This window comes from Pongo abelii, chromosome 13 (assembly GCF_028885655.2).
Source record: "Pongo abelii isolate AG06213 chromosome 13, NHGRI_mPonAbe1-v2.0_pri, whole genome shotgun sequence".
NCBI classification, from domain to species: Eukaryota; Metazoa; Chordata; class Mammalia; order Primates; family Hominidae; genus Pongo; species Pongo abelii.
In genome coordinates, this window is record NC_071998.2 from 82234627 (window position 1) to 82248039 (window position 13413).

General features: G+C 39.6%; 1 protein-coding gene across 25 annotated transcripts in view; it reads right to left on the reverse strand.

Moving 5' to 3' along the window:
• SECISBP2 (SECIS binding protein 2) overlaps positions 1 to 13413 on the reverse strand; it is a 45256-nt gene that overhangs the window by 22912 nt on the left and 8931 nt on the right. For 12 of the 25 annotated variants that reach the window (XR_010136420.1, XR_010136421.1, XR_010136423.1 and 9 more), the window contains 5 exon segments: positions 13128 to 13269; positions 10259 to 10485; positions 6152 to 6230; positions 4415 to 4623; positions 583 to 705 (listed from right to left, as the gene is read on the reverse strand). Coding sequence is in view for 20 of the 25 variants with exons in the window: in XM_063713881.1 (XP_063569951.1) it covers positions 583 to 705; positions 4415 to 4623; positions 6152 to 6230; positions 10259 to 10485; positions 13128 to 13269 (780 nt within the window). In the remaining 5 variants the exon portion in view is untranslated. 25 annotated transcript variants of the gene reach the window in all.

Genomic DNA, 13413 nt, shown 5'->3' on the forward strand with positions numbered 1-13413 from the left:
CTGCTACAGCAATGTAAAGAAAACAACCAGGCACACAAGAAATTAAGTTAGAACCCAGGCTGGCTCCTTAGAGTACATGACATACTTGGAGTATCATGGAACAATTAAAGCATGCTTTTGGAAGTTCCTGAAATCTTCCTGACTTGGGGTCTCAATGGTTCTATAGTATTCTACATTTCTCTCTATAATGAAGGACTTTATAATAAGACTTCTGGATAGAAAAGGAGGCCCTGCAAAAGCCAGCATTCTAAAGCAAGAAAAAAAAAAAAAAAAAAACAGGTAAAGAAGATAACTGAGGGGAAATATTAGTAATATGGCACACAAACTATTCAACTCTGATACAAGTAGTTTTGTCTCCAGACCATTCATTCATTCAGATGTTCACTGAGTGGCTGCTCTGAGACAACTGGGAAGCCAAAATGAAGAGGTGAGAAGAGTGGCTACTGTTTTCTTTAGCACTACGAAAATAATCATTAAAAAGCTCTGGAGATTTTCACTTAGGAAACAAATATGAACCCAAGTTTCTTTTAAGAAAGACCCACTTATTATATCACACAATGTGAATAACAAATATAAATGTACTTCAATCCTTGGAGGCTCTTGAACTGTCAGGACTTCATATTTCGATGTAGATTTTTCTTTCTTTTTCTTATTCTTTCTTGAGGCTTCATTTTGTTCAAGGTCACTACCTTGTGATGTTTTAGACTAGAACAAAAAATCAAAGCAAAAATCCTCAGTTTTTAGGGCGGTCAATAGAATGTTTAATACTATATATCAACAAAATTAAGACACCAAGTCCTATAATCACATGGCAATTTTATTCAGAGTTAGGTTCCTCATCCCCTGTTTTTTAAAAAGCCAGCATTCACTGGAATAGTTCTGAAGGAAAAAAAAGTTTGTTCAAATAGTTGTAATGCCCAATTCCTTTTGAAAACTGGTAGATTTGGACAGAACCTAGTTTTCAGCTTGAGGAGATCATGGTGTTCATGACCTTCCTGATCCCAGCCTAAGCTCTCCATATAATTCCAGGCAGGCCATTTCCATCAGCACGACCCAGTCGTTCCTCATCTGCACATCACACCTGTCTGCAGAGCAGAATCACCCATGGAACCTTCAGACAAACACCTGGGACCATCCCAGGAATGCTAAATGTGACCTCATCATTCCTATAGGCCCCTAATCCCCCGGGCCTCTCCTCATCCAGGTCAGATGTGCTTTGGCCACAAGGTCTTTGCACTGAAGCCCCTTCACTAGAATTTGGCTAGGCTGGGGCTGCTCCTCATCTCCACCTACCCGTTGCTTTCTACCCTTGGACTTCCCATGGTTTTCTCTTCAGAGCACTGATCACTCTCTGACATGTCCTACATCTGTCTGCATGTTGTCGGCCTCCCTCCATCAGAATGGAGGCTCTAAAAGGGCAGGGAACTTTTTGTTTTAGGCCCTGTTTCATACCCAGTGCGAATTTACACTTCAGAAGTAAAAGTCTCAGCAGCTATTAAAAAGAATATGTTTATCTACTGACCCACAGGAGCTGTCCACGATGATTTTCTAAGTGAAAAAGACAGGTTTAAGGGTAATGTGTATAAAATGATCGCATTTTAAGAAAACAAAAAACAAAACAAAACAAAAAAACAGAGAAACCCCTCTCTCTTTGTTCATATTTTCATGAGCCTGAGGCAGGACATACGCCAGATTGCTAATGAAGGTTTCTCTGAAGGTAGGCATCAAAAGTATGGGAGAGATGACCTTTTCCATAAGTAGATCCTTGAAGTGTTACACTTATCATTTCTGTAATAAAATTTCACAATACAGAAGGTTTCTTAAAAAACCATTCTGATCACTATCACTCCAGCTATGTAAAATGCAAAGCTATTTGGGTTAGAAGATAACAGGAGATGCTCATTTTCTTCTTATCTTTTAGAATTTTTCTAAAATAAGCTTTTCTTAGACCTATAATTAAGAAATTTTTTTAAAAAGATCTTGGGAAAATAAAACAAAATCTGTTAACTCTTAGAATGCTAACTGCATATTAGGAAAACCGGCTCTGAGAGTGACGTGGCAGCTGCAACGAAGAATTAGACAGTAGGGGGCCAGGTGTGGTGGCACAGGCCTGTAATCCCAGCACTTTGGGAGGCCGAGGTGCGTGAATCACCTGAGGTCAGGAGTTCGAGACCACCCTGACAACATGGTGAAACCCCGTCTCTACTAAAACAATACAAAAATTATCCAGGCATGGTGACGGGCACCTGTAATCCCAGCTACTTGGGAGACTAAGGCAGGAGAATTGCTTGAACCCAGGAGGCGGAGGTCGCAGTGAGCCGAGATCACGCCATTGCATTCCAACCTGGGCGACAGAGCAAGACTCCATCTCAAAAAGAAAGAATTAGACAGTGGGCTGTTGTCCAGCCTGCGCCTGGCCACCCAGAGGAGCCCCAGAGACAGGCAGGAGGCTTCACCGACAGTCAAGTTCAGTGTGTGCAGAAAAGGAAGGGTCTCTCCCTTACACATACTGCTCTCTCTCAAATACATGCACAGAGCAATGAGGAAGAAGCACACATCTACCTTCACAGTAATTGTCACCACTATAAATACATAGCTACCATTTATGTGGAATGGGCTAATTACATTTTTGGAAATCAAAAAGTATCCTCATACTCAAAAAGACAGGAAACCATTATGCTAAACAAGGCTACATTTCAAGCTAACATAATATATCCATACACAATGTAAATCAACAACCATATCTAGACCAATAAAAAAAAAAGGCTCTTGAAGAAACAGTTCTAGGAATCAATAAAAATGTAACTTAAAAGTTGGGTGTGGTGGCTCACACCTGTAATCTCAGCACTTTTGGGGGCTGAGGCAGGAGGACTGCTTGAGCCCAGGAGTTCAAGACCAGCCTGGGAAACATGGCAAAACCCTGTCTCTATAAAAAATACAAATACTAGTTGGATGTGGTGGTGCATGCCTGTAGTCCCAGTTGCTAGAAAGGCTGAGGTGGAAGTATTGCTTGAGCCAGGGAGATCAAAGCTGCAGTGAAAAAAAAAAAAAAAAAGCACTTAAAATTACTTAAGGGAAAAAAAATCTATTCTGAATGCTATCTTATAACAAGTAAATAAATTCCATTAACCAAAAATCAGTAACACGTACCACATGATCACAAAATGTGGAATTCAATTATTTTGCTACTAGTACTCTTGTACTCGTAAAAGCCATTTAAATTCAACAAAGACTACGGGAAAAAGAAGCAGAAACTTTATACACCAGAACATAAACTTATGCCAACATTTCTTCTTTAAAGAATTCAAAATGGCTCACAGATATTTTAAGACGATAGGTCTAAAATGTACATTCTCACTCATAAAGAAAAGCTATCACTTGTATTTCATGACTCAAAACCTATTTTTTATTCAATGTGCAAGTACAATAAACTCAAACTAGTGACTACAGTATAGAATGAAACCCAATTACAGTTAGGATTTGGAGGGATTAAAAAAAGACTATCCTGGCCAGGCACGGTGGCTCACACCAGTAATCCCAGCACTTTGGGAGGCTGAGGTGGATGGATCACCTGAGGTCAGGAGTGAGATTAGCCTAGCCAATAGGGTGAAGCCCATCTCTACTAAAAATACAAAAATTAGCCAGACATGGTGGCAGGCACCTGTAATCCCAGCTATTCCGGAGGCAGAGGCAGGAGAATGGCATAAACCTGAGAGGCGGAGCTTGCCGTGAGCCGAGATCATGCCACTGCACTCCAGCCTGGGCAACTGAGTGAGACTCCATCTCAAAAACAAAGACTATCCAGTGGCACAGAAAATCAACATAATCAAAATGTGATGCACATCTCTTTTTCCCTGATCTTTTTTTACGATAGTACCATATATATATATAACAGAAAACATACCATCTTAACTTTTTTTTTTTTTTTTTTCCAGACGAAGTCTCACTGTGTTGCCCATGCTGGAGTGCACTGGTGCGATCTTGGCTTACTGCAAGCTCCGCCTCCCGGGTTCATGCCATTCTCCTGTCTCAGCCTCCCGAATAGCTGGGACTACAGGCACCCGCCACCATGCCCAGCTAATTTTTTTGTATTTCTTAGTAGAGATGGGGTTTCACTGTGTTAGCCAGGATGGTCTCCATCTCCTGACCTCGTGATCTGCCCGCCTTGGCCTCCCAAAGTGCTGGGATTACAGGCGTGAGCCGCACCCGGCCCATCTTAACTATTTTTAAATGAATATTTCAGTGGCATTAAGTACACTCACTGTTGTGCAACCATCATCACCATCCATCTTCAGAAACTCATTTCCCCTAGCAAAACTGAAACTCTCTACCCATTAACAAATAACTTCTCATTCCCCACTCTACTGAGCCTCTGGCAACCACCATCCTACTTTCTGTTTCTAGTGACACATACCTTTTGGGTAGGATGAATAATGTGTTTTTCTTTGTTGTAGGAAGGATCCGAAGATAAAGCTTCAGAAGATGGTATACTAACATTTTTAGGATCTGCTGACGAAGCAATGGTCTTTAAGTTTATCATAGAAGTAACATTTTTAGGGGCTGCTGACAGTTCTGTAGATAATGTCTGTCGAACAACATAACCCATTGGTGTCCAAGATAACTCTGCTCAAAGACAACCAAAATTGTTGAACAATCTCAACAGTAAAACAGAAATTCCTTAGTTACTCAAACATGCATTACATGAGGTAACTGCTCAGAGCATCATTAAATGTAGGCTATCATTTAAAACATCCTCTTGGAAACTATAGTAGTCACTAAACTTGTTTTTCTTCTTGGGGCATGCATGCTGCATTTTTTTCCCTTTTAACTTGTAAGGTTAATTTTCCTGGAAACTGGTTTTCTAACCTGGGGGTTGGAGGTGGGTAGACAAACAGTAGTTTTAGTTAAAAAATAACAATCCACAATGAATGTCCACGTGGCAAGCACACAGAATTAACGAACTAAAGATCAAATTTTGGCCCTACTAACCTTGAAGTGTACCTTTAACATCAGAAGTCAAAGATCACTAGACTTCAGCTATCACAATAACTGGTAATTTATTTCTTTTAGAACAGAGGCATAAGTACAGCAACACTACTCCTTTAGGTGCCCATGAAACTCTATATACAGACAAAACAAAAAGACATCTATCAGGACATAGGCAGGTGAACACCTGTCAGCAGCCTGTGGCTACCCCCAAGGGTAAAACAGACTGTTCCCCATACTAGAGAACTACACATCCTCAAAGCAGCCTGTGAAGTACAGACCATTACTCAACCACATACATATCAAACATGAGAACACAAAAGAAAACACCCTATGAATAAATTTGGAATCATTTTGTAAAAATGTCTCTGTTAGGACAACCTACTGTAAAAATTTCAAAGCAGGGTACATGGAACTCTCTCTGAATATATTACTTCTTGGCCAGGACAGGACAGATAAGCAGTCCTTACAGTGTGGCAGGAGGCTCCCATGACCCTTGCAGGTGTCTATGGAGTTAAAACCGTTCTGGAGTACAAACGCATTAGTTGCCTTCCCTACTCTCCCTCTCTCACGAGAACACCTGGGATTCTTCCAAATGCTGTATGAGGCAGGACCGTGAGGCAGGTGAATGCCATGGCAGATCTACAGAGCCAGATGGCAGAGGTGCACAAGTGGAAAGCAAGGCTGCTCTCCGCACTACAGCTTTTTAATTTTGAAAAATGGTTTTCCTAAAAATATGCTATCTTAAAATGCAATACGCTTATTATTGTTATTTTTAAGCAAATTTGTTTGAATAGGGCAAATGTTGACAGGTATCACCCAAATAAACAAGAGCTCTTTGGGGTTCTCAATCTTTAAGGGTCTCAAAAACTTCTGAGAATAGGCAATACTAAAGGAAGTAGTTACTGCTGAATTCATAAAATTTCTCACTGAATTGGATGTGTACTTCATTTAGAATTCTTGTCTCTTATTTTATACTCTTTGTGTGTGGATGTGGGATCTCATTTACTTAACTTTCTAAACTAACACTGATGTTAGGTTACCCACAACTCATTAGCTGTCTTAAGGCTTTACAACAAAAATCATTTCAACTGCACTGGAGTTAAAAATGAACTTAGAAAATATATGATATTTTAAAAATTAATATTTTTGCAGCCACTTTTACCTCTTGTACATGAAGGAGAATTGGTAGCGGCATTAGGAGTTACAGATTCATTTGGGTTATTTTTCACCACTATTTCACCCTAAAAAGCAAACACATTAGATGTCATCAGAGAAATGCAAATTAAAACAAGGAGATAACACTACATATCAAAATCCAGAACACTTTGACAACAGAAATCCTTATTCATTGCTGGTGAGAATGAAAAATGATACAGCCACTTTGGGAGATATTTAATAGTTTAGCAATTCCTTACAAAACTAACCATACTCTTACCATATGATTTAGCCACTGCACTCCTTGGTAATTATCCAAAGGAGGTGAAAACTTATGTCCACACAAAAACCTGCACACGGATGTTTATAGCAGCTTTACTCATAACTGCCACAACTTGGAAGCAGCCAAGATGTGGGCTACATACTATATGATTCCAACTATATGACATTCTAGAAAAGACAAAACTGTGGAGACAATAAAAAGATAGTAGTTAGCAGGGGTTGAGGGGAGGGAGGGATAAACAGGTGAAGCACAGAAGATTTTTAAGGCAGTGAAACCGCTCTGTACCATACTACTATGGTAGACACACATCATTATGCATTTCCCCAAACTCTTAGAAGACACAACACCAACAATAAACCCTAATGCAAATGATGCGCTTTGGGTGATGATGACATGTCAATGCAGGTCATCAACTGTAACAAATGCATTACTCTAGCACAAGATGTTGATAATGAAGGAGGCTGTGTGTGTGTGTGCATGCAGGCAAGGGGCATATGGGAAATCTGTACTTTCCTCTCAACTTTGCTGTGAACCTAAAACTGCTCTCGAACATAAAATCTATTTTTTTTAAAAAGCCAAAGCAGTTACTTTCCATTTCAAAGCAATCATTTAATTTTAAAATATAGCTTCCCTTGCCATTCTTAAACTCTGCAAAATATATGCTAATTAAAATTTCCAAATATATAAGTACATAAAGTGAAAAGTTAAATTACTTCCTTCAACCAAATCTCACTCCCTAGAGGAAAACACCACCCACATCTATAGCTTCATTAGTATCCTTCTACTTCTTTGCCTATGATATAAACATTTGTGTATCATATTTTTATATGGATTCCCATAATGGAATCACACCACACATAGTATTGTGGCAACTTTTAAAAAAACTTTAACATACTACTGACAAACTTTCCAAGTTGGCACAGATGCATCACACAATTCTTAAAGCTGCAATGATCCCATGTAAATGCGAAAGCCATCATTCACTAGGCCCACACACCAAAGTTCAACAGTCCATCAAAATGTCTACAAAGACAACCAATGTAAGCCTGCAATGTATGCCCTGTTTTATGAAGACAGAAAGCTGTTTCACATATTAAACATAAGACATATAATGACGCTATGTGTATGGGGGGGTCGAGTATATTAAAAGGCTCCTCCAAGTGACTAACACCAGAGGTAAAAATAAATTAAAAGATTCAAAGTTGAATCCATTAAGTAGATAATGGATTTAAAATAATTTTTAAAATTCATATGCTTCACAAATTTACCCATTTGCCAATTCATAACATGAGTCCAGGAATAAAAAATAATATTAAAACACAGCCTGTTCTTTCAGTAAACATAACTTTTATGCTCACCAAGGCCAATAAAAAATTAGAAATAGCTTACCTGTTCAAGAATGGTTAAATAAATTATACCTATCAGTATGAGAGATCCAATGCAAGTTGCTTTCAAAAAATACTTAATGACATGGAAAAAATACAAACAAAGTTTTAAACAATTCAAACATAAGACTGTACATATTTATAATCTCAAGGTGAAGGAAATTCCCACAATAGACCATTTTTAAAAGATTATGTGTTAAGCATGCTTTTCTTTTGGTTGTACAATTTCAAACAAATATATATATTTTTTGTCATTTACAGACATTACTAATATCATCAGGAAAAAATTTCTTTTAGAAGGAAAATAAATTTTTAAAAAGCTCACACATAATTCAAGAGTGTATGTGACTCTACTAATAGAGCAATCAGTATGTATATCTTCTATCTTACTTCATATGTTCAAACACATTAACAGTCACATGTAACAAGTGACCTTGATATAAAGCACCAGTCACACTCCTGCTCACTCCACGAGCCGACCCTGAGGCTTACACAGCATCCTGGACTACTTCTGTAGGGCACTCATGAGAGCTGTACGTGATGAAGACCGGGAGTACCGTGGCTATTCAGCCACCGCACAAACCCAGCCTGGAGCCCCTGGAGCAGGCCAGATGGAACTATGATTTTTAGATAGCCATCAGTTGGCCTGACTTCTCCCAGCTCTTTGACAGGAAAGCACCATGCTACAACTGTGTGAGGGTACAACTGTATGAGGGTCCTACATGCAAACTGCTACACAATGGCATATCTTCTGCACATTACCAGAAACTGTCACTGAGCCTTCAGGCCTTAGTGTCCAGGCACCTAACAGAAGTCCAAGGGTAGGAAACAAATCCTTTCTCAATTCAAGAGGTAAAGCGAATGGGTGAGGCCTGTTTTCTCTATCTTTCTTCTTTCTGCTTGCCTTTGTACTGGCATGTACTCTCCTTCAGTGGAAATTCATCAGAAGCCATTTTAGGAACTACTAACCAGACACTATTTCTTCCTGGAAGTCTCAAATCAATCCATTTGAGAGAAATGCCTCAACTTGGTGAACTAAAACTTTGAGATCAAATGTTGAACAAAGTGAATTACCTGCTGTAATAAGTTTTCCTGAATCTGCTGCATCATTAACAAGACAAAGATGTAATAAAAGCCTGGAAAATTCAAAAGTTACACTATGCAGTTTTAAATATTACTACAGTTAAGTCCTCACTTAGCACCATGGACAGGTTCTTGGAAACTGTGACTTTAAACAAAACAACATAAAACAAAACCAATTCCTTTTTTCATCAACATCATAACGAAATTATGGTGAAGAAAATGTTACTGGAGGATCTACTATACAGCCTTTCATTTAAAGTTGCAGTTTCCAAGAACCTATTGACAACATTATGTGAGGACTTAATGTATTTCAATTTTTAAAAAAGTCTTTTTTTTCTGTATTGGAAAAAGTGCTATCAGCATGTTAGAAGTAGTGTGTTGAAAATGGGCTGTCAAAGCGGCTAGACTCTGTTAGAACCTTTTCCTTCTGAGGCACCATAATACCTTTCAGCTACCATATAAAAAGGAGTATACTAGGTTGGGCATGGTGGCTCAAGCCTGTAATCCCAGCACTTTGGGAGGCCGAGGCAGGTGGATCACCTGAGGTCAGGAGTTGGAGACCAGCCAGACCAATATGGTGAAACCCCATCTCTACTAAAAATACAAAAAAATTAGCCAGATGTGGTGGCATGTACCTGTAGTTCCAGCTACTCAGGAGGCTGAGACAGGAGAATTGTTTGAACCCAGAAGGCGGGGATTGTAGTGAGCCAAGAAGCCAAGATCGCGCCACTGCACTTCAGCCTGGCCAACAGAGTGAGACTCCCTCCCCACAAAAAAAAAGGTATATTAGGTGATTCTTTTAAAACAATAGCTACAGCCGGGCACAGTGGCGTGGGTGGCTCACGCCTGTAATCCTAGCACTTTGGGAGGCCCAGGCAGGCAGACTGCCTTAGCTCAGGAGTTCAAGACCAGCCTGGACAACATGGTGAAACCCCGTCTCTACTAAAATACAAAAAAAAATTAGCCGGCGTGGCAGCGTGCGCCTGTAGTCCCAGCTACTCGAGAGGCTGAGGCAAGAGAATTGCTTGAACCTGGGAGGCGGAGGTTGCAGTGAGCCAAGATCATGCCACTGCACTCCAGCCTGGTGACAGAGCGAGACTCTGTTTCAAAAACAAAACAAAACAAAAAAAAACCACACACAAATAAAACAATAGCTGCACTAGATGTTACAGCCTCATTATAAACTGTTCAAACAAAGAAGATCATCTAAGTGCACAACAAAAGGCTTCCCCCAATACATCCTCCCCAGCTCCATGGACATCAAAGCCCACAGCAAGATTTAATGTGTAATGTTTGAAATGAGACGATTTAAAAAGTGTGTACAAAGGAAAAAGAAAAAGAGAGAGAGAAACCCTCACCTCACCTTTGATAACACTGCAGCTGGATTTACTACTTCTCTTAGAAGAGAAATGTCGGTAGAGACAGAGTGGACAGGTCCCCACTTGGGTTGCTTCTGTATCTCTGACATATTGTTCTCTGCACCTTGCAGTTCAGGAAAGTCCAGTGCGGTAAATTCAAACTCAGGTTTGGAGGTAGATACGTTTTTTGCAATGATTCTGGATTTCCTGTCTGTTCGCTTATGGTAACCATCTGTAATTACAAAATTAAAAGTAGGAGTAAAAATTTAGTTACTGTTTGATGACCAGTACTCAAGCAAAAATTGCAGAGTACAAAGACTATTGCTATTGATGCAACAGGTTGTTGTCAAAACACCATAATTCTTACCGGTGTTGTTCACTTTCCTTTGTAAAAGTATAAAGTTAAAATGACCATAAGTATCAATCACTCTGGTTGGGCCATCGTGCAGAAAAACCAAAATGCACTGTACATTTTAGGAGTATGTATAGTCACGCACCACATATGATGGTCTGGTCAACAATGCATTATGTATACAACAGCCCCATAAGATTGTAATGAAGCTGAAAAATTCCTATTGTCTACTGGTAATGTCATGGTGCAATTACTCACGTTTGTGGTGATGCTGGTGTAAACAAACCTACTGAGTTAACAGGCATATAAAAGTATAGTACATGCGATGATGTACAGTACATAATACTTGATAATGATAATAAACAACTATGTCACTTGTTTATGTATGTATTATACTTTTTATCTTTGGAGTATATACTCCCTCTACTTACAAAAGAAAAATTTGGCCAGGGAAAGGTGGCTCACGCCTTAATCCCAGCACTTCAGGAGGCTGAGGCAGGCAGATGCAGCCACAAGTTCCAGACCAGCCTGGTCAACATGGTAAAACCCCAACTCTATTGAAAATACAAAAATTAGCTGCGTGTGGGGGCGCATGCCCCCTAGCTACTTGGGAGGCTGCAATCCTTGGGAGGCTGAGGCACAAGAATTGCTTGAACTTCGGAGGCAGAGGCTGCAGTGACCCAAAATAGTGCCACTGCTCTCCAGCCTGTGTAACACAGTGAGACTCTGTCTCAAAAAAAAAAAAAAACCCACAAAACGACAAAAGAAAAACTTAAGTATAAAGCAGCTTCAGGCCGGTCCCTCAGGAGGGATTCCAGAACAAGGCATTGTTATCACAGGAGATGATAGCTCCACGCGTGTTACTGTCCCTGAAGACCTTCCAGTGGGACAATATGTGGAGGTGGAAGACAGTGATACAGATGATTCTGACCCTGTACAGGCCTAGGCTAATGTGTGTGGTTATGTCTTCATTTTTAATTAAAAAGTGTAGAAAGTTAAAAAAAAATTAATAGAAAAAAGCTTATAGAATAAGGATGTAAAGAAAGAAAATATTTTTGTCCAAGCCAAGTATTTTTGGTTTTTCTGCATGTTTGTGTTTTATTACAAAAGGTAAGTGTTATTACAAGAGTCAGAAAGTTAAAAAAATTAAAAATTTATAAAGTAAAAAAGTTACAGTAAGCTAAGGTTAATTATTGAAAAAAAAAACTTTTATAAATTTCGTGTAGCCTAAGTGTACAATGTTTAGAAAGTCTACAACAGTGTACAGTAACGCCCTAGGCCTTCACATTCACCCACCACTCAGTCACCGAATCACCCAGAGCAACTTCCAGTTCTGCCAGCTCCATTCATGGTAAGTGCCCTATATGGGTAAAACATTTTGTATCTTTTTTTTTTTTTGGAGACGGAGTCTCGCTCTGTCACCCAGGCTGGAGTGCAGGGACGCTCCATCTCGGCTCACTGCAAGCTCTGCCTCCCGGGTTCAAGCCATTCTCCTGCCTCAGCCTCCCGAGTAGCTGGGACTACAGGCGCCCACCACCACGCGAGGCTAATTTTTTGTATTTTTAGTCAAGACGGGGTTTCACCGTGTTAGCCAGGATGATCTCGATCTCCTGACCTCGTGATCCGCCCGCCTCGGCCTCCCAAAGTGCTGAGATTACAGGCGTGAGCCACCGCTGTACCTTTTCTATATTTTGATACACAAATACTTACCACTATGTTACAGCTGCCTACAGTATTCAGTACAATAATACGGTGTAAAGGTTTATAACCTAGGAACAATAGGCTATATCATATAGCCTAGCTAGGTGGTTGGCTATACCATCTAGGTCTGTGTAAGTACACTCTAAATGTTCCCACAATAACGAAATCACCTAAGGGCGCATTTCTCAGAATGTGTCCCCATCAGTAAGTGAGGCATGACTATAATTCTAAGGCTGATGAAATAGTTACCTTAACCTGATTGTGCAGCTGGGCATTTTAATTATTCTTTTTAGACATTTTATAGTATTGCAAATTTAAAGGGACTCTAATGAATTTTCTGTGCTAGTAAACTTTCCATCTTTCAGTTTGCTGGAATAAACTAGAGGGAAGCAGGTAGCATAAAACGCATAACCTCTTTCCCATCTTTCTCCTGAAATGCAATGGATAAGGTAGGCTGCAGCTACATGAAGCCCCTCATTTAATTATAAGACCAGAGTTACTACAGTTAATAAACGTCCCTTGTACGACGGTTTATGAGTGAAGTCAATGAAAAGAGAAAAATGTATATACCAAATAATACAAATTATAGGCACTTAAGATCCCACAATGCAACAGGTACCAAATAATAATCCCATCCCTGGGAAGAAAGACCTCTAGAATTGCTCAGGAAGTCTGATGCCCTAAGCTGTGTCAGACCCAGGTCTCATTTCTTGGAGTAGTCACAATGAACAAGCCTATAGAAACAGCTGTATACACAGCAGGAATGTTTCTGGGGCACATGGAGTAGGCTCGCATTATACTACATTGTTGATTATTTTTACCTGATTTCAAACTATTCTCAGCATAAATGGACAAATGATGTGAACCTCTAGCTGATTTTATCTCAGATGATATAGTTCCATCAGCCCTTTCACTGTCAAACTTTTGCTGATCATACGTTTTTTTCTCATCATAGGTTTTTTTCTGCAGGAAAGATTAAAAAGCAACATGAAATAAAACCACCACTATAAAAAAGGTTTAAAGCAGCAAAATATTAACTATTCACAACTCAATCATTTTTTAAAAGGTCAAATACAAAAAAATACACAATACTTAAATATGATGTAC